General features: G+C 40.0%; 2 protein-coding genes across 2 annotated transcripts in view; both read left to right on the top strand.

Annotated features, from left to right (window-relative positions):
• The window catches only part of LOC306748758 (atrial natriuretic peptide receptor 1-like), a gene marked incomplete at its 3' end in the record, with an annotated part of 53,398 nt that extends 40,691 nt beyond the window's left edge, over nt 1-12,707 (top strand). The window contains exons 16-21 of the mRNA XM_079231968.1: nt 321-467; nt 6,647-6,770; nt 7,609-7,677; nt 7,768-7,942; nt 8,182-8,280; nt 12,478-12,707. Of these exons, the coding sequence (XP_079088094.1) occupies nt 321-467; nt 6,647-6,770; nt 7,609-7,677; nt 7,768-7,942; nt 8,182-8,280; nt 12,478-12,707 (844 nt within the window). The remainder of the gene's footprint in view (nt 1-320; nt 468-6,646; nt 6,771-7,608; nt 7,678-7,767; nt 7,943-8,181; nt 8,281-12,477) is intronic.
• A 978-nt stretch (nt 12,708-13,685) lies between these two features.
• Nucleotides 13,686-15,000, top strand: part of LOC306748760 (integrator complex subunit 3-like) — a gene marked incomplete at its 3' end in the record, with an annotated part of 7,050 nt that continues 5,735 nt past the window's right edge. The window contains exon 1 of the mRNA XM_079231970.1: nt 13,686-13,937. Coding sequence (XP_079088096.1) covers nt 13,842-13,937 — 96 coding nt within the window. The remainder of the gene's footprint in view (nt 13,938-15,000) is intronic.

Genomic DNA, 15,000 nt, shown 5'->3' on the forward strand with positions numbered 1-15,000 from the left:
ACCAGTCCTATCTATAAACCTGAACCAGTCCTAACTATAAACCTGTCTGTGGTCCTGTCTGTGGTCCTGTCTGTGGTCCTGTCTGTCCTCCTGTCTGTCCTCCTGTCTGTGGTCCTGTCTGTCCTCCTGTCTGTGGTCCTGTCTGTGGTCCTGTCTGTCCTCCTGTCTGTCCTCCTGTCTGTGGTCCTGTCTGTGGTCCTGTCTGTGGTCCTGTCTGTCCTCCTGTCTGTCCTCCTGTCTGTGGTCCTGTCTGTGGTCCTGTCTGTGGTCCTGTCTGTGGTCCTGTCTGTGGTCCTGTCTGTGGTCCTGTCTGTCTCTAGGGGTCATGGCTCCAACATCCTGGACAACCTGCTGTCCCGGATGGAGCAGTACGCCAACAACCTGGAGGAGCTGGTGGAGGAGAGGACTGAGGCGTACCACGAGGAGAAGCACAAGGCCGAGAGCCTGCTGTACCAGATACTACCTCAGTGAGTACTACGTGTACTAGTACTGCTGTACCAAATACTGTCTCAGTGAGTACATGTATTTGGTACAGCAGTACTAGTATTTATATCTATATATCTATAGATAATAATAATTGTACACACAGTAACAGTACACAGTACACAGTAATAGTACACAGTAACAGTACACAGTACACAGTAATAGTACACAGTAACAGTACACAGTAATAGTACACAGTAATAGTAATAGTACACAATAATAGTGCACAGTAATAGTACACAGTAACTGTACACAGGAATAGTACACAGTAACAGTACACAGTAACAGTACACAGTACACAGTAATAGTACACAGTAACTGTACACAGTAACAGTACACAGTAACAGTACACAGTACACAGTACACAGTAATAGTACACAGTAACAGTACACAGTAATAGTACACAGTAATAGTAATAGTACACAATAATAGTGCACAGTAATAGTACACAGTAACTGTACACAGTAATAGTACACAGTAACAGTACACAGTAACAGTACACAGTAATAGTACACAGTAATAGTACACAGTAACAGTACACAGTACACAGTAATAGTACACAGTAACAGTACACAGTAATAGTACACAGTAATAGTACACAGTAGCAGTAATAGTACACAGTAACAGTACACAGTAACAGTACACAGTAATAGTACACAGTAACTGTACACAGTAATAGTACACAGTAATAGTACACAGTAGCAGTAATAGTACACAGTAACAGTACACAGTAACAGTACACAGTAACAGTACACAGTACACAGTACACAGTAATAGTACACAGTAATAGTACACAGTAACAGTACACAGTAATAGTACACAGTAATAGTAATAGTACACAATAATAGTGCACAGTAATAGTACACAGTAACTGTACACAGTAATAGTACACAGTAACAGTACACAGTAACAGTACACAGTAATAGTACACAGTAATAGTACACAGTAGCAGTAATAGTACACAGTAACAGTACACAGTAACAGTACACAGTAATAGTACACAGTAACTGTACACAGTAATAGTACACAGTAATAGTACACAGTAGCAGTAATAGTACACAGTAACAGTACACAGTAACAGTACACAGTAATAGTACACAGTAATAGTACACAGTAGCAGTAATAGTACACAGTAACAGTACACAGTAACAGTACACAGTAATAGTACACAGTAATAGTACACAGTAAGAGTAATAGTACAAAGTAACAGTACACAGTAATAGTAATAGTACACAGTAACAGTAATAGTACACAGTAACAGTAATAGTACACAGTAGCAGTAATAGTACACAGTAACAGTAATAGTACACAGTAGCAGTAATAGTACACAGTAACAGTACACAGTAACAGTACACAGTAATGGTACACAGTAATAGTACACAGTAAGAGTACACAGTAATAGTAATAGTACACAGTAACAGTAATAGTACACAGTAACAGTAATAGTACACAGTAATAGTACACAGTACACAGTAATAGTAGATAGTAACAGTACACAGTAATAGTACACAGTAATAGTACACAGTAATAGTAATAGTACACAGTAACAGTAATAGTACACAGTAATAGTACACAGTAATAGTACACAGTACACAGTAATAGTACACAGTAACAGTACACAGTAACAGTACACAGTAATAGTACACAGTAATAGTACACAGTCACAGTACACAGTAATAGTACACAGTAACAGTACACAGTAACAGTACACAGTAATAGTACACAGTACACAGTAATAGTGCACAATAACAGTAATAGTACACAGTAACAGTAATAGTACACAGTAACAGTACACAGTAACAGTACACAGTAATAGTACACAGTAATAGTACACAGTCACAGTACACAGTAATAGTACACAGTAACAGTAATAGTACACAGTCACAGTACACAGTAACAGTACACAGTAATAGTACACAGTACACAGTAATAGTACACAGTAACAGTAATAGTACACAGTCACAGTACACAGTAACAGTACACAGTAATAGTACACAGTACACAGTAATAGTACACAGTAACAGTACACAGTAATAGTACACAATAACAGTAATAGTACACAGTAATAGTACACAGTAGCAGTAATAGTACACAGTAACAGTACACAGTAACAGTACACAGTAATAGTACACAGTAATAGTACACAGTAGCAGTAATAGTACACAGTAACAGTACACAGTAACAGTACACAGTAATAGTACACAGTAAGAGTAATAGTACAAAGTAACAGTACACAGTAATAGTAATAGTACACAGTAACAGTAATAGTACACAGTAACAGTAATAGTACACAGTAGCAGTAATAGTACACAGTAACAGTAATAGTACACAGTAGCAGTAATAGTACACAGTAACAGTACACAGTAACAGTACACAGTAATGGTACACAGTAATAGTACACAGTAAGAGTACACAGTAATAGTAATAGTACACAGTAACAGTAATAGTACACAGTAACAGTAATAGTACACAGTAATAGTACACAGTACACAGTAATAGTAGACAGTAACAGTACACAGTAATAGTACACAGTAATAGTACACAGTAATAGTAATAGTACACAGTAACAGTAATAGTACACAGTAATAGTACACAGTAATAGTACACAGTACACAGTAATAGTACACAGTAACAGTACACAGTAACAGTACACAGTAATAGTACACAGTAATAGTACACAGTCACAGTACACAGTAATAGTACACAGTAACAGTACACAGTAACAGTACACAGTAATAGTACACAGTACACAGTAACAGTACACAGTAATAGTGCACAATAACAGTAATAGTACACAGTAACAGTAATAGTACACAGTAACAGTACACAGTAACAGTACACAGTAATAGTACACAGTAATAGTACACAGTCACAGTACACAGTAATAGTACACAGTAACAGTAATAGTACACAGTAACAGTACACAGTAATAGTACACAGTAATAGTAATAGTACACAATAATAGTGCACAGTAATAGTACACAGTAACTGTACACAGTAATAGTACACAGTAACAGTACACAGTAACAGTACACAGTAATAGTACACAGTAATAGTACACAGTAACAGTACACAGTACACAGTAATAGTACACAGTAACAGTACACAGTAATAGTACACAGTAATAGTACACAGTAGCAGTAATAGTACACAGTAACAGTACACAGTAACAGTACACAGTAACAGTACACAGTACACAGTAACAGTACACAGTAATAGTACACAGTAACAGTACACAGTAATAGTACACAGTAATAGTAATAGTACACAATAATAGTGCACAGTAATAGTACACAGTAACTGTACACAGTAATAGTACACAGTAACAGTACACAGTAATAGTACACAGTAATAGTACACAGTAGCAGTAATAGTACACAGTAACAGTACACAGTAACAGTACACAGTAATAGTACACAGTAACTGTACACAGTAATAGTACACAGTAATAGTACACAGTAGCAGTAATAGTACACAGTAACAGTACACAGTAACAGTACACAGTAATAGTACACAGTAATAGTACACAGTAGCAGTAATAGTACACAGTAACAGTACACAGTAACAGTACACAGTAATAGTACACAGTAATAGTACACAGTAAGAGTAATAGTACAAAGTAACAGTACACAGTAATAGTAATAGTACACAGTAACAGTAATAGTACACAGTAACAGTAATAGTACACAGTAGCAGTAATAGTACACAGTAACAGTAATAGTACACAGTAGCAGTAATAGTACACAGTAACAGTACACAGTAACAGTACACAGTAATGGTACACAGTAATAGTACACAGTAAGAGTACACAGTAATAGTAATAGTACACAGTAACAGTAATAGTACACAGTAACAGTAATAGTACACAGTAATAGTACACAGTACACAGTAATAGTAGACAGTAACAGTACACAGTAATAGTACACAGTAATAGTACACAGTAATAGTAATAGTACACAGTAACAGTAATAGTACACAGTAATAGTACACAGTAATAGTACACAGTACACAGTAATAGTACACAGTAACAGTACACAGTAACAGTACACAGTAATAGTACACAGTAATAGTACACAGTCACAGTACACAGTAATAGTACACAGTAACAGTACACAGTAACAGTACACAGTAATAGTACACAGTACACAGTAACAGTACACAGTAATAGTGCACAATAACAGTAATAGTACACAGTAACAGTAATAGTACACAGTAACAGTACACAGTAACAGTACACAGTAATAGTACACAGTAATAGTACACAGTCACAGTACACAGTAATAGTACACAGTAACAGTAATAGTACACAGTCACAGTACACAGTAACAGTACACAGTAATAGTACACAGTACACAGTAATAGTACACAGTAACAGTAATAGTACACAGTCACAGTACACAGTAACAGTACACAGTAATAGTACACAGTACACAGTAATAGTACACAGTAACAGTACACAGTAATAGTACACAATAACAGTAATAGTACACAGTAATAGTACACAGTAGCAGTAATAGTACACAGTAACAGTACACAGTAACAGTACACAGTAATAGTACACAGTAATAGTACACAGTAGCAGTAATAGTACACAGTAACAGTACACAGTAACAGTACACAGTAATAGTACACAGTAATAGTACACAGTAAGAGTAATAGTACAAAGTAACAGTACACAGTAATAGTAATAGTACACAGTAACAGTAATAGTACACAGTAGCAGTAATAGTACACAGTAACAGTAATAGTACACAGTAGCAGTAATAGTACACAGTAACAGTACACAGTAACAGTACACAGTAATGGTACACAGTAATAGTACACAGTAAGAGTACACAGTAATAGTAATAGTACACAGTAACAGTAATAGTACACAGTAACAGTAATAGTACACTGTAATAGTACACAGTACACAGTAATAGTAGACAGTAACAGTACACAGTAATAGTACACAGTAATAGTACACAGTAATAGTAATAGTACACAGTAACAGTAATAGTACACAGTAATAGTACACAGTAATAGTACACAGTACACAGTAATAGTACACAGTAACAGTACACAGTAACAGTACACAGTAATAGTACACAGTAATAGTACACAGTCACAGTACACAGTAATAGTACACAGTAACAGTACACAGTAACAGTACACAGTAATAGTACACAGTACACAGTAACAGTACAGTAATAGTGCACAATAACAGTAATAGTACACAGTAACAGTAATAGTACACAGTAACAGTACACAGTAACAGTACACAGTAATAGTACACAGTAATAGTACACAGTCACAGTACACAGTAATAGTACACAGTAACAGTAATAGTACACAGTCACAGTACACAGTAACAGTACACAGTAATAGTACACAGTACACAGTAATAGTACACAGTAACAGTAATAGTACACAGTCACAGTACACAGTAACAGTACACAGTAATAGTACACAGTACACAGTAATAGTACACAGTAACAGTACACAGTAATAGTACACAATAACAGTAATAGTACACAGTAATAGTACACAGTACACAGTAATAGTACACAGTAATAGTACACAGTCACAGTACACAGTAATAGTACACAGTAACAGTAATAGTACACAGTAACAGTACACAGTAATAGTACACAGTAACAGTAATAGTACACAGTAACAGTACACAGTAACAGTACACAGTAATAGTACACAGTAATAGTACACAGTAACAGTACACAGTAATAGTACACAGTCACAGTAATAGTACACAGTAACAGTACACAGTAATAGTACACAGTAACAGTAATAGTACACAGTAACAGTACACAGTAGCAGTACACAGTAATAGTACACAGTACACAGTAATAGTACACAGTCACAGTACACAGTAATAGTACACAGTAACAGTAATAGTACACAGTCACAGTACACAGTAACAGTACACAGTAATAGTACACAGTACACAGTAATAGTACACAGTAACAGTACACAGTAATAGTACACAATAACAGTAATAGTACACAGTAATAGTACACAGTACACAGTAATAGTACACAGTAACAGTACACAGTAATAGTACACAGTAACAGTACACAGTAATAGTACACAATAACAGTAATAGTACACAGTAACAGTACACAGTAATAGTACACAATAACAGTAATAGTACATGCTTGTGTTGCAGCTCCGTAGCCGAGCAGCTGAAACGAGGACAGACGGTTGAGGCCGAAGCTTTTGACTCCGTCACCATTTACTTCAGTGACATCATCGGCTTCACCGCCCTGTCTGCTGAGAGCACCCCACTGCAGGTCAGTAGAACCCAGTAGAACCCCACTGCAGGTCAGTAGAACCCAGTAGAACCCCACTGCAAGTCAGTAGAACCCAGTAGAACCCAGTAGAACCCCACTGCAAGTCAGTAGAACCAAGTAGAACCCAGTAGAACCCCACTGCAGGTCAGTAGAACCCAGTAGAACCCCACTGCAAGTCAGTAGAACCAAGTAGAACCCCACTGCAGGTCAGTAGAACCCAGTAGAACCCAGTAGAACCCCACTGTAAGTCAGTAGAACCAAGTAGAACCCAGTAGAACCCCACTGCAAGTCAGTAGAACCCAGTAGAACCCCACTGCAGGTCAGTAGAACCCAGTAGAACCCCACTGCAAGTCAGTAGAACCAAGTAGAACCCAGTAGAACCCCACTGCAAGTCAGTAGAACCCAGTAGAACCCCACTGCAGGTCAGTAGAACCCAGTAGAACCCCACTGCAAGTCAGTAGAACCAAGTAGAACCCAGTAGAACCCCACTGCAAGTCAGTAGAACCCAGTAGAACCCAGTAGAACCCCACTGCGGGTCAGTAGAACCAAGTAGAACCCAGTAGAACCCCACTGCAAGTCAGTAGAACCAAGTAGAACCCAGTAGAACCCCACTGTAAGTCAGTAGAACCCAGTAGAACCCCACTGTAAGTCAGTAGAACCCAGTAGAACCCCACTGCAAGTCAGTAGAACACAGTAGAACCCCACTGCGGGTCAGTAGAACCCAGCTCACGTGCACTGACACACGTGCACTGACCCAGCTCACGTGCACTGACACACGTGCACTGACCCAGCTGGATAACCATGCAGAGAAACGATAGCCTGTGTTCCTCTCTTCCAGGTCGTGACCTTGCTGAACGACCTCTACACCTGTTTCGACGCCATCATTGACAACTTTGATGTTTACAAGGTGAGACTCCTCAAGAGCCACTCGGCCCTGTTCATGAACACATGTCAGGTCACGCGTGAGTTCGTAACGTGTCGCCGCGGTGACCCCCAGGTGGAGACCATCGGGGACGCCTACATGGTGGTGTCCGGGCTGCCGGTGAGGAACGGGCAGCTGCACGGCCGCGAGGTCGCCCGCATGTCCCTCGCCCTGCTGGACGCCGTCAAGAGCTTCAGGATGCGGCACCGAGCCAATCAGCAGCTGCGGCTGCGCATCGGCATCCACAGCGGTCCGTCTGAGAGGAACCCCAATGTGCTTTACATGTTCTATCAAGGTTCTGAAACACGTAGAGACCTCTGAACCCGGGAACCAGTACCACTGGACCTGACTACCAGCTCTGTTCTATAAGGGAACCAGTAAGTGAACAGTGAAGTAACTGTAACAATATTACCATAAACAACTGTGTGTGTGTGTGTGTGTGTGTGTGTGTGTGTGTGTGTGTGTGTGTGTGTGTGTGTGTGTATGTAGGTCCAGTGTGTGCAGGTGTGGTCGGGCTGAAGATGCCCAGGTACTGTCTTTTCGGAGACACTGTCAACACAGCGTCACGCATGGAGTCCAACGGAGAGGGTAACACACACACACAGTACACTGTATTGGAAGTCACCCACAGTCTGTGATGACGTTGTTGTTGTGATGACGTTGTGTTGTTGTGTTGACGTTGTTGTGATGACGTTGTGTTGTTATGTTGACGTTGTTGTGATGACATGTTGTTGTGATGACGTTGTTGTTATGATGACGTTGTTGTGATGACATGTTGTTGTGATGACGTTGTTGTTGTGATGACGTTGTGTTGTTGTGTTGACGTTGTTGTGATGACGTTGTGTTGTTATGTTGACGTTGTTGTGATGACATGTTGTTGTGATGACGTTGTTGTTATGATGACGTTGTTGTGATGACATGTTGTTGTGATGACGTTGTTGTTATGATGACGTTGTTGTGATGACATTGTTGTTGTGATGACGTTGTGTTGTTGTTGTGATGACATTGTTGTTGTGATGACGTTGTGTTGTTGTTGTGATGACGTTGTGTTGTTGTGATGACGTTGTTGTTGTGATGACGTTGTGTTGTTGTTGTGATGACGTTGTGTTGTTGTGATGACGTTGTTGTTGTGATGACGTTGTGTTGTTGTTGTGATGACGTTGTGTTGTTGTGATGACGTTGTGTTGTTGTTGTGATGACGTTGTGTTGTTGTGATGATGTTGTGTTGTTGTGATGACGTTGTGTTGTTGTTGTTGTGATGACGTTGTGTTGTTGTGATGACGTTGTGTTGTTGTGATGACGTTGTGTTGTTGTTGTGATGACGTTGTGTTGTTGTTGTGATGACATTGTGCTGTTGTTGTGATGACGTTGTGTTGTTGTGATGACGTTGTGTTGTTGTTGTGATGACGTTGTGTTGTTGTTGTGATGACATTGTGTTGTTGTTGTGATGACATTGTGTTGTTGTGATGATGTTGTGTTGTTGTGATGACGTTGTGTTGTTGTGATGACGTTGTTGTTGTGATAACGTTGTGTTGTTGTGATGATGTTGTTGTTGTTGTGATGACGTTGTGTTGTTGTGATGACGTTGTGTTGTTGTTGTGATGACGTTGTGTTGTTGTGATGATGTTGTTGTTGTGATGACGTTGTGTTGTTGTGATGACGTTGTGTTGTTGTGATGACGTTATTGTTGTGATGACGTTGTGTTGTTGTGATGACGTTTTTGTTGTGATGACGTGTTGTTTGATGACGTTGTGTTGTTGTGATGACGTTGTGTTGTTTGATGACGTTGTGTTGTTTGATGACGTTGTGTTGTTGTGATGACGTTGTGTTGTTGTGATGAAGTTATTGTTGTGATGACGTTGTGTTGTTTGATGACGTTGTGTTGTTGTGATGATGTTGTGTTGTTGTGATGACGTTGTGTTTTTGTGATGACGTTGTGTTGTTGTGATGACGTTGTGTTTTTGTGATGACGTTGTGTTGTTTGATGACGTTGTGTTGTTGTGATGACGTTGTGTTGTTTGATGACGTTGTGTTGTTGTGATGACGTTTTTGTTGTGATGACGTTGTGTTGTTGTTGTGATGACGTTGTGTTGTTGTGATGATGTTGTGTTGTTGTTTTTGTGATGACGTTGTGTTGTTGTTGTGATGATGTTGTGTTGTTGTGATGATGTTTTGTTGTTGTGATGACGTTTTTGTTGTGATGACGTTGTGTTGTTTGATGATGTTGTGTTGTTGTGATGATGTTGTGTTGTTGTTGTTGTGATGACGTTGTGTTGTTGTTGTGATGATGTTGTGTTGTTGTGATGATGTTGTGTTGTTGTTGTTGTGATGACGTTGTGTTGTTGTTGTGATGATGTTGTGTTGTTGTGATGACGTTGTGTTGTTGTTGTGATGATGTTGTGTTGTTGTGATGACGTTTTTGTTGTGATGATGTTGTTGTTGTTGTGATGACGTTGTGTTGTTGTTGTGATGATGTTGTGTTGTGATGACGTTTTTGTTGTGATGACGTTGTGTTGTTTGATGATGTTGTGTTGTTGTGATGATGTTGTGTTGTTGTGATGACGTTGTGTTGTTGTGATGATGTTGTGTTGTTGTGATGACATTGTGTTTTTGTGATGACGTTGTGTTTTTGTGATGACGTTGTGTTGTTGTGATGACATTGTGTTTTTGTGATGACGTTGTGTTGTTTGATGATGTTGTGTTGTTGTGATGACGTTGTGTTGTTGTGATGAAGTTATTGTTGTGATGACGTTGTGTTGTTTGATGACGTTGTGTTGTTGTGATGATGTTGTGTTGTTGTGATGACGTTGTGTTGTTGTGATGATGTTGTGTTGTTGTGATGACGTTGTGTTTTTGTGATGACGTTGTGTTGTTGTGATGACGTTGTGTTTTTGTGATGACGTTGTGTTGTTTGATGACGTTGTGTTGTTGTGATGACGTTGTGTTGTTTGATGACGTTGTGTTGTTGTGATGACGTTTTTGTTGTGATGACGTTGTGTTGTTGTTGTGATGACGTTGTGTTGTTGTGATGATGTTGTGTTGTTGTTTTTGTGATGACGTTGTGTTGTTGTTGTGATGATGTTGTGTTGTTGTGATGATGTTTTGTTGTTGTGATGACGTTTTTGTTGTGATGACGTTGTGTTGTTTGATGATGTTGTGTTGTTGTGATGATGTTGTGATGATGTTGTGTTGTTGTTGTGATGATGTTGTGATGATGTTGTGTTGTTGTTGTTGTGATGACGTTGTGTTGTTGTTGTGATGATGTTGTGTTGTTGTGATGACGTTTTTGTTGTGATGACGTTGTGTTGTTTGATGATGTTGTGTTGTTGTGATGATGTTGTGTTGTTGTGATGACGTTTTTGTTGTGATGATGTTGTGTTGTTGTGATGACGTTGTGTTGTTGTTGTGATGATGTTGTGTTGTTGTGATGACGTTTTTGTTGTGATGATGTTGTTGTTGTTGTGATGACGTTGTGTTGTTGTTGTGATGATGTTGTGTTGTTGTGATGACGTTTTTGTTGTGATGACGTTGTGTTGTTTGATGATGTTGTGTTGTTGTGATGATGTTGTGTTGTTGTGATGACGTTGTGTTGTTGTGATGATGTTGTGTTGTTGTGATGACGTTGTGTTTTTGTGATGACGTTGTGTTGTTATGATGACGTTGTGTTTTTGTGATGACGTTGTGTTGTTGTGATGACATTGTGTTTTTGTGATGACGTTGTGTTGTTTGATGACGTTGTGTTGTTGTGATGACGTTGTGTTGTTTGATGACGTTGTGTTGTTGTGATGACGTTTTTGTTGTGATGACGTTGTGTTGTTGTTGTGATGACGTTGTGTTGTTGTGATGATGTTGTGTTGTTGTTTTTGTGATGACGTTGTGTTGTTGTTGTGATGACGTTGTGTTGTTGTGATGATGTTGTGTTGTTGTTTTTGTGATGACGTTGTGTTGTTGTTGTGATGACGTTGTGTTGTTGTGATGATGTTGTGTTGTTGTGATGACGTTTTTGTTGTGATGACGTTGTGTTGTTGTTGTGATGACGTTGTGTTGTTGTGATGATGTTGTGTTGTTGTTTTTGTGATGACGTTGTGTTGTTGTTGTGATGACGTTGTGTTGTTGTGATGATGTTGTGTTGTTGTTTTTGTGATGACGTTGTGTTGTTGTTGTGATGACGTTGTGTTGTTGTGATGATGTTGTGTTGTTGTGATGACGTTTTTGTTGTGATGACGTTGTGTTGTTGTTGTGATGATGTTGTGTTGTTGTGATGATGTTGTGTTGTTGTGATGACGTTTTTGTTGTGATGACGTTGTGTTGTTGTTGTGATGATGTTGTGTTGTTGTGATGACGTTTTTGTTGTGATGACGTTGTGTTGTTGTTGTGATGACGTTGTGTTGTTTGATGATGTTGTGTTGTTGTGATGACGTTGTGTTGTTGTTGTGATGATGTTGTGTTGTTGTGATGATGTTGTGTTGTTGTTGTTGTGATGACGTTGTGTTGTTGTTGTGATGATGTTGTGTTGTTGTGATGATGTTGTGTTGTTGTGATGATGTTGTGTTGTTGTGATGATGTTGTGTTGTTGTGATGACGTTTTTGTTGTGATGATGTTGTGTTGTTGTTGTTGTGATGACGTTGTGTTGTTGTTGTGATGATGTTGTGTTGTTGTGATGACGTTTTTGTTGTGATGATGTTGTGTTGTTGTGATGACGTTGTGTTGTTTGATGATGTTGTGTTGTTGTGATGACGTTGTGTTGTTGTTGTTGTGATGACATGTTGTTGTTGTGTTTACAGCTCAGAGGATTCACGTGTCCTCAGCGGCCCGTGACGTTCTGCAGGAGTTCAGCTGCTTTCAGCTTCAGCTCAGAGGAGAAGTGGAGATGAAGGGGAAAGGAAGCATGAGGACGTACTGGCTGCTAGGAGAGGAAGCAAGGAGAGGACACAGTGAAGGAGGAGAGGACACAGTGAAGGAGAGGAGGTCATTAAGCCCCTCCCCCTCTTCTCCGATTGGACGTGACCTCTGACCTCATTTAAAGTGACGGTTCAGGAACAGAAGCAGACAAACGTTTGAGTTAAAAATTAAAAATGTTATTATTATGAAGTCTTTATTATGAAGTCTTTATTCTGAAGTCTTTATTCTGAAGTCTTTATTCTGAAGTCTTTATTATGAAGTCTTTATTATGAAGTCTTTATTATTGATGTATTATCACTTTATATTATATATTCATAAACACAATATAATCTGATGAACGGCTGCATGTCTCCTCATGATGTAACCTGACTACATGTGTAATATATATGTTTCTACAATAAAACACTATATACTCTATATACTTCATCTGTGTACTCGGGTACTGGCTTATTATTGTTATTGAACTATAAATAACTGTAAATAAGTTTATTAAACTATAAATAACCTTAAATAAGTTTATAAAACTATAAATAACCTTAAATAAGTTTATTGAACTATAAATAACCGTAGATAAGTTTATTAAACTATAAATAACCTTAAATAAGTTTATTGAACTATAAATAACCGTAAATAAGTTTATTAAACTATAAATAACCTTAAATACGTTTATTAAACTATAAATAACCGTAAATAAGTTATTAAAGTATAATTGGAGCTGAGACTGTGTCATTGTCGTCTGAATATAGTCGTATATAAATATAAATGTTATTATGAAGACCACAGTACCTGCAGAACGCAGTACAGTGTTGTTCATGAATGCATGGTTCATACTCTGATGTATTAGTACCTCTATGAGGACCACAGTACCTGCAGAACGCAGTACAGTGTTGTTGTTTATTGTTTCTGGGTCATAAACGAGTTCTAAAGGGCGTTTAAACAGCGGCTCAGGGATTGGCTCCGGGTTTCCCGCCCTGTCATTGGTCCAGACGCACGTCACTCAGAGGGCTCGGGGAGCTGATTGGTCAGACGGCTCCAGACGTTGCTGCGGACTTCCGGTATGTGTCTCGGTGTAACGGTGTGACGGAGCGGGACCCGCTGAAGTTCTACAAACACCCCGGTACCGACGGACCCGGCCCACACGCAGGCTGCGAGACCACGGGAGCAGCAGCCCCTCTGGGACCCCGCAGAACCCGACCCCGTCCCCCCAGAACCCGGCCCCCCGGCCCGCACAGAGCGGCGGAAGCAGATGGAGCCTGCAGCGTCCAAAGCGAAGCCGCAGGGCCGGCTGCTGGGCCTCCTGCTGGGCAACACGCCGCTGGACGCCAAGGACGAGCTGGAGGAGGTAGGCCGAGAGCCGGGGCCCGTAGAGCCGGGGCCCGTAGAGCCGGGGCCCGGGACCCGGCTAGACCCGTCGTGCAGCTAGCACACAAGAGGCTAGCATAGCTTAGCCTAGCCTCGCGGTGTGTTCTGGGTAATACACACACGCACACGACCCCGTGTTTACTGTGTGTGTGTGTGTGTGTGTGTGTGTGTGTGTGTGTGTGTGTGTGTGTGTGTGTGTGTGTGTGTGTGTGTGTGTGCGTGCGTGCGTGCGTATTATTGAGTGCGTTTGTGTGTTGTTGTTGTTACTGAGTGTGTGATTGGGTGCATGATGCCCCTCAGTTAGCCTAGCATGCTAATTATATCTAAACATACGCGTCAGAAGTTTAAATATACATGCTAGCTTTGTTTTCATGTTCAAATACTGTGAAGAGTAGCAGCACGTTGTACTTATACATCAAAGTGAAGCTCATCGTAAGCGAAGTGTCTCTGTGCTGTAGTGAAGTGTCTCTGTAGTGTAGTGAAGTGTCTCTGTAGTGTAGTGAAGTGTCTCTGTAGTGTAGTGAAGTGTCTCTGTAGTGTAGTGAAGTGTCTCTGTAGTGTAGTGAAGTGTCTCTGTGCTGTAGCGAAGTGTCTCTGTGCTGTAGCGAAGTGTCTCTGTGCTGTAGCGAAGTGTCTCTGTAGTGTAGTGTAGTGAAGTGTCTCTGTACTATAGTGAAGTGTCTCTGTAGTGTAGTGAAGTGTCTCTGTGCTATAGTGAAGTGTCTCTGTAGTGAAGTGAAGTGTCTCTGTACTGTAGTGAAGTGTCTCTGTAGTGTAGTGAAGTGTCTCTGTGCTATAGCGAAGTGTCTCTGTGCTATAGTGAAGTGTCTCTGTGCTGTAGTGAAGTGTCTCTGTGCTGTAGTGAAGTGTCTCTGTGCTATAGTGAAGTGTCTCTGTAGTGTAGTGAAGTGTCTCTGTGCTGTAGTGAAGTGTCTCTGTACTGTAGTGAAGTGTCTCTGTGCTGTAGTGAAGTGTCTCTGTGCTGTAGTGAAGTGTCTCTGTGCTATAGTGAAGTGTCTCTGTACTGTAGTGAAGTGTCTCTG

Source organism: Taurulus bubalis (genome assembly GCF_910589615.1).
Source record: "Taurulus bubalis genome assembly, chromosome: 16".
Taxonomy (NCBI): Eukaryota; Metazoa; Chordata; class Actinopteri; order Perciformes; family Cottidae; genus Taurulus; species Taurulus bubalis.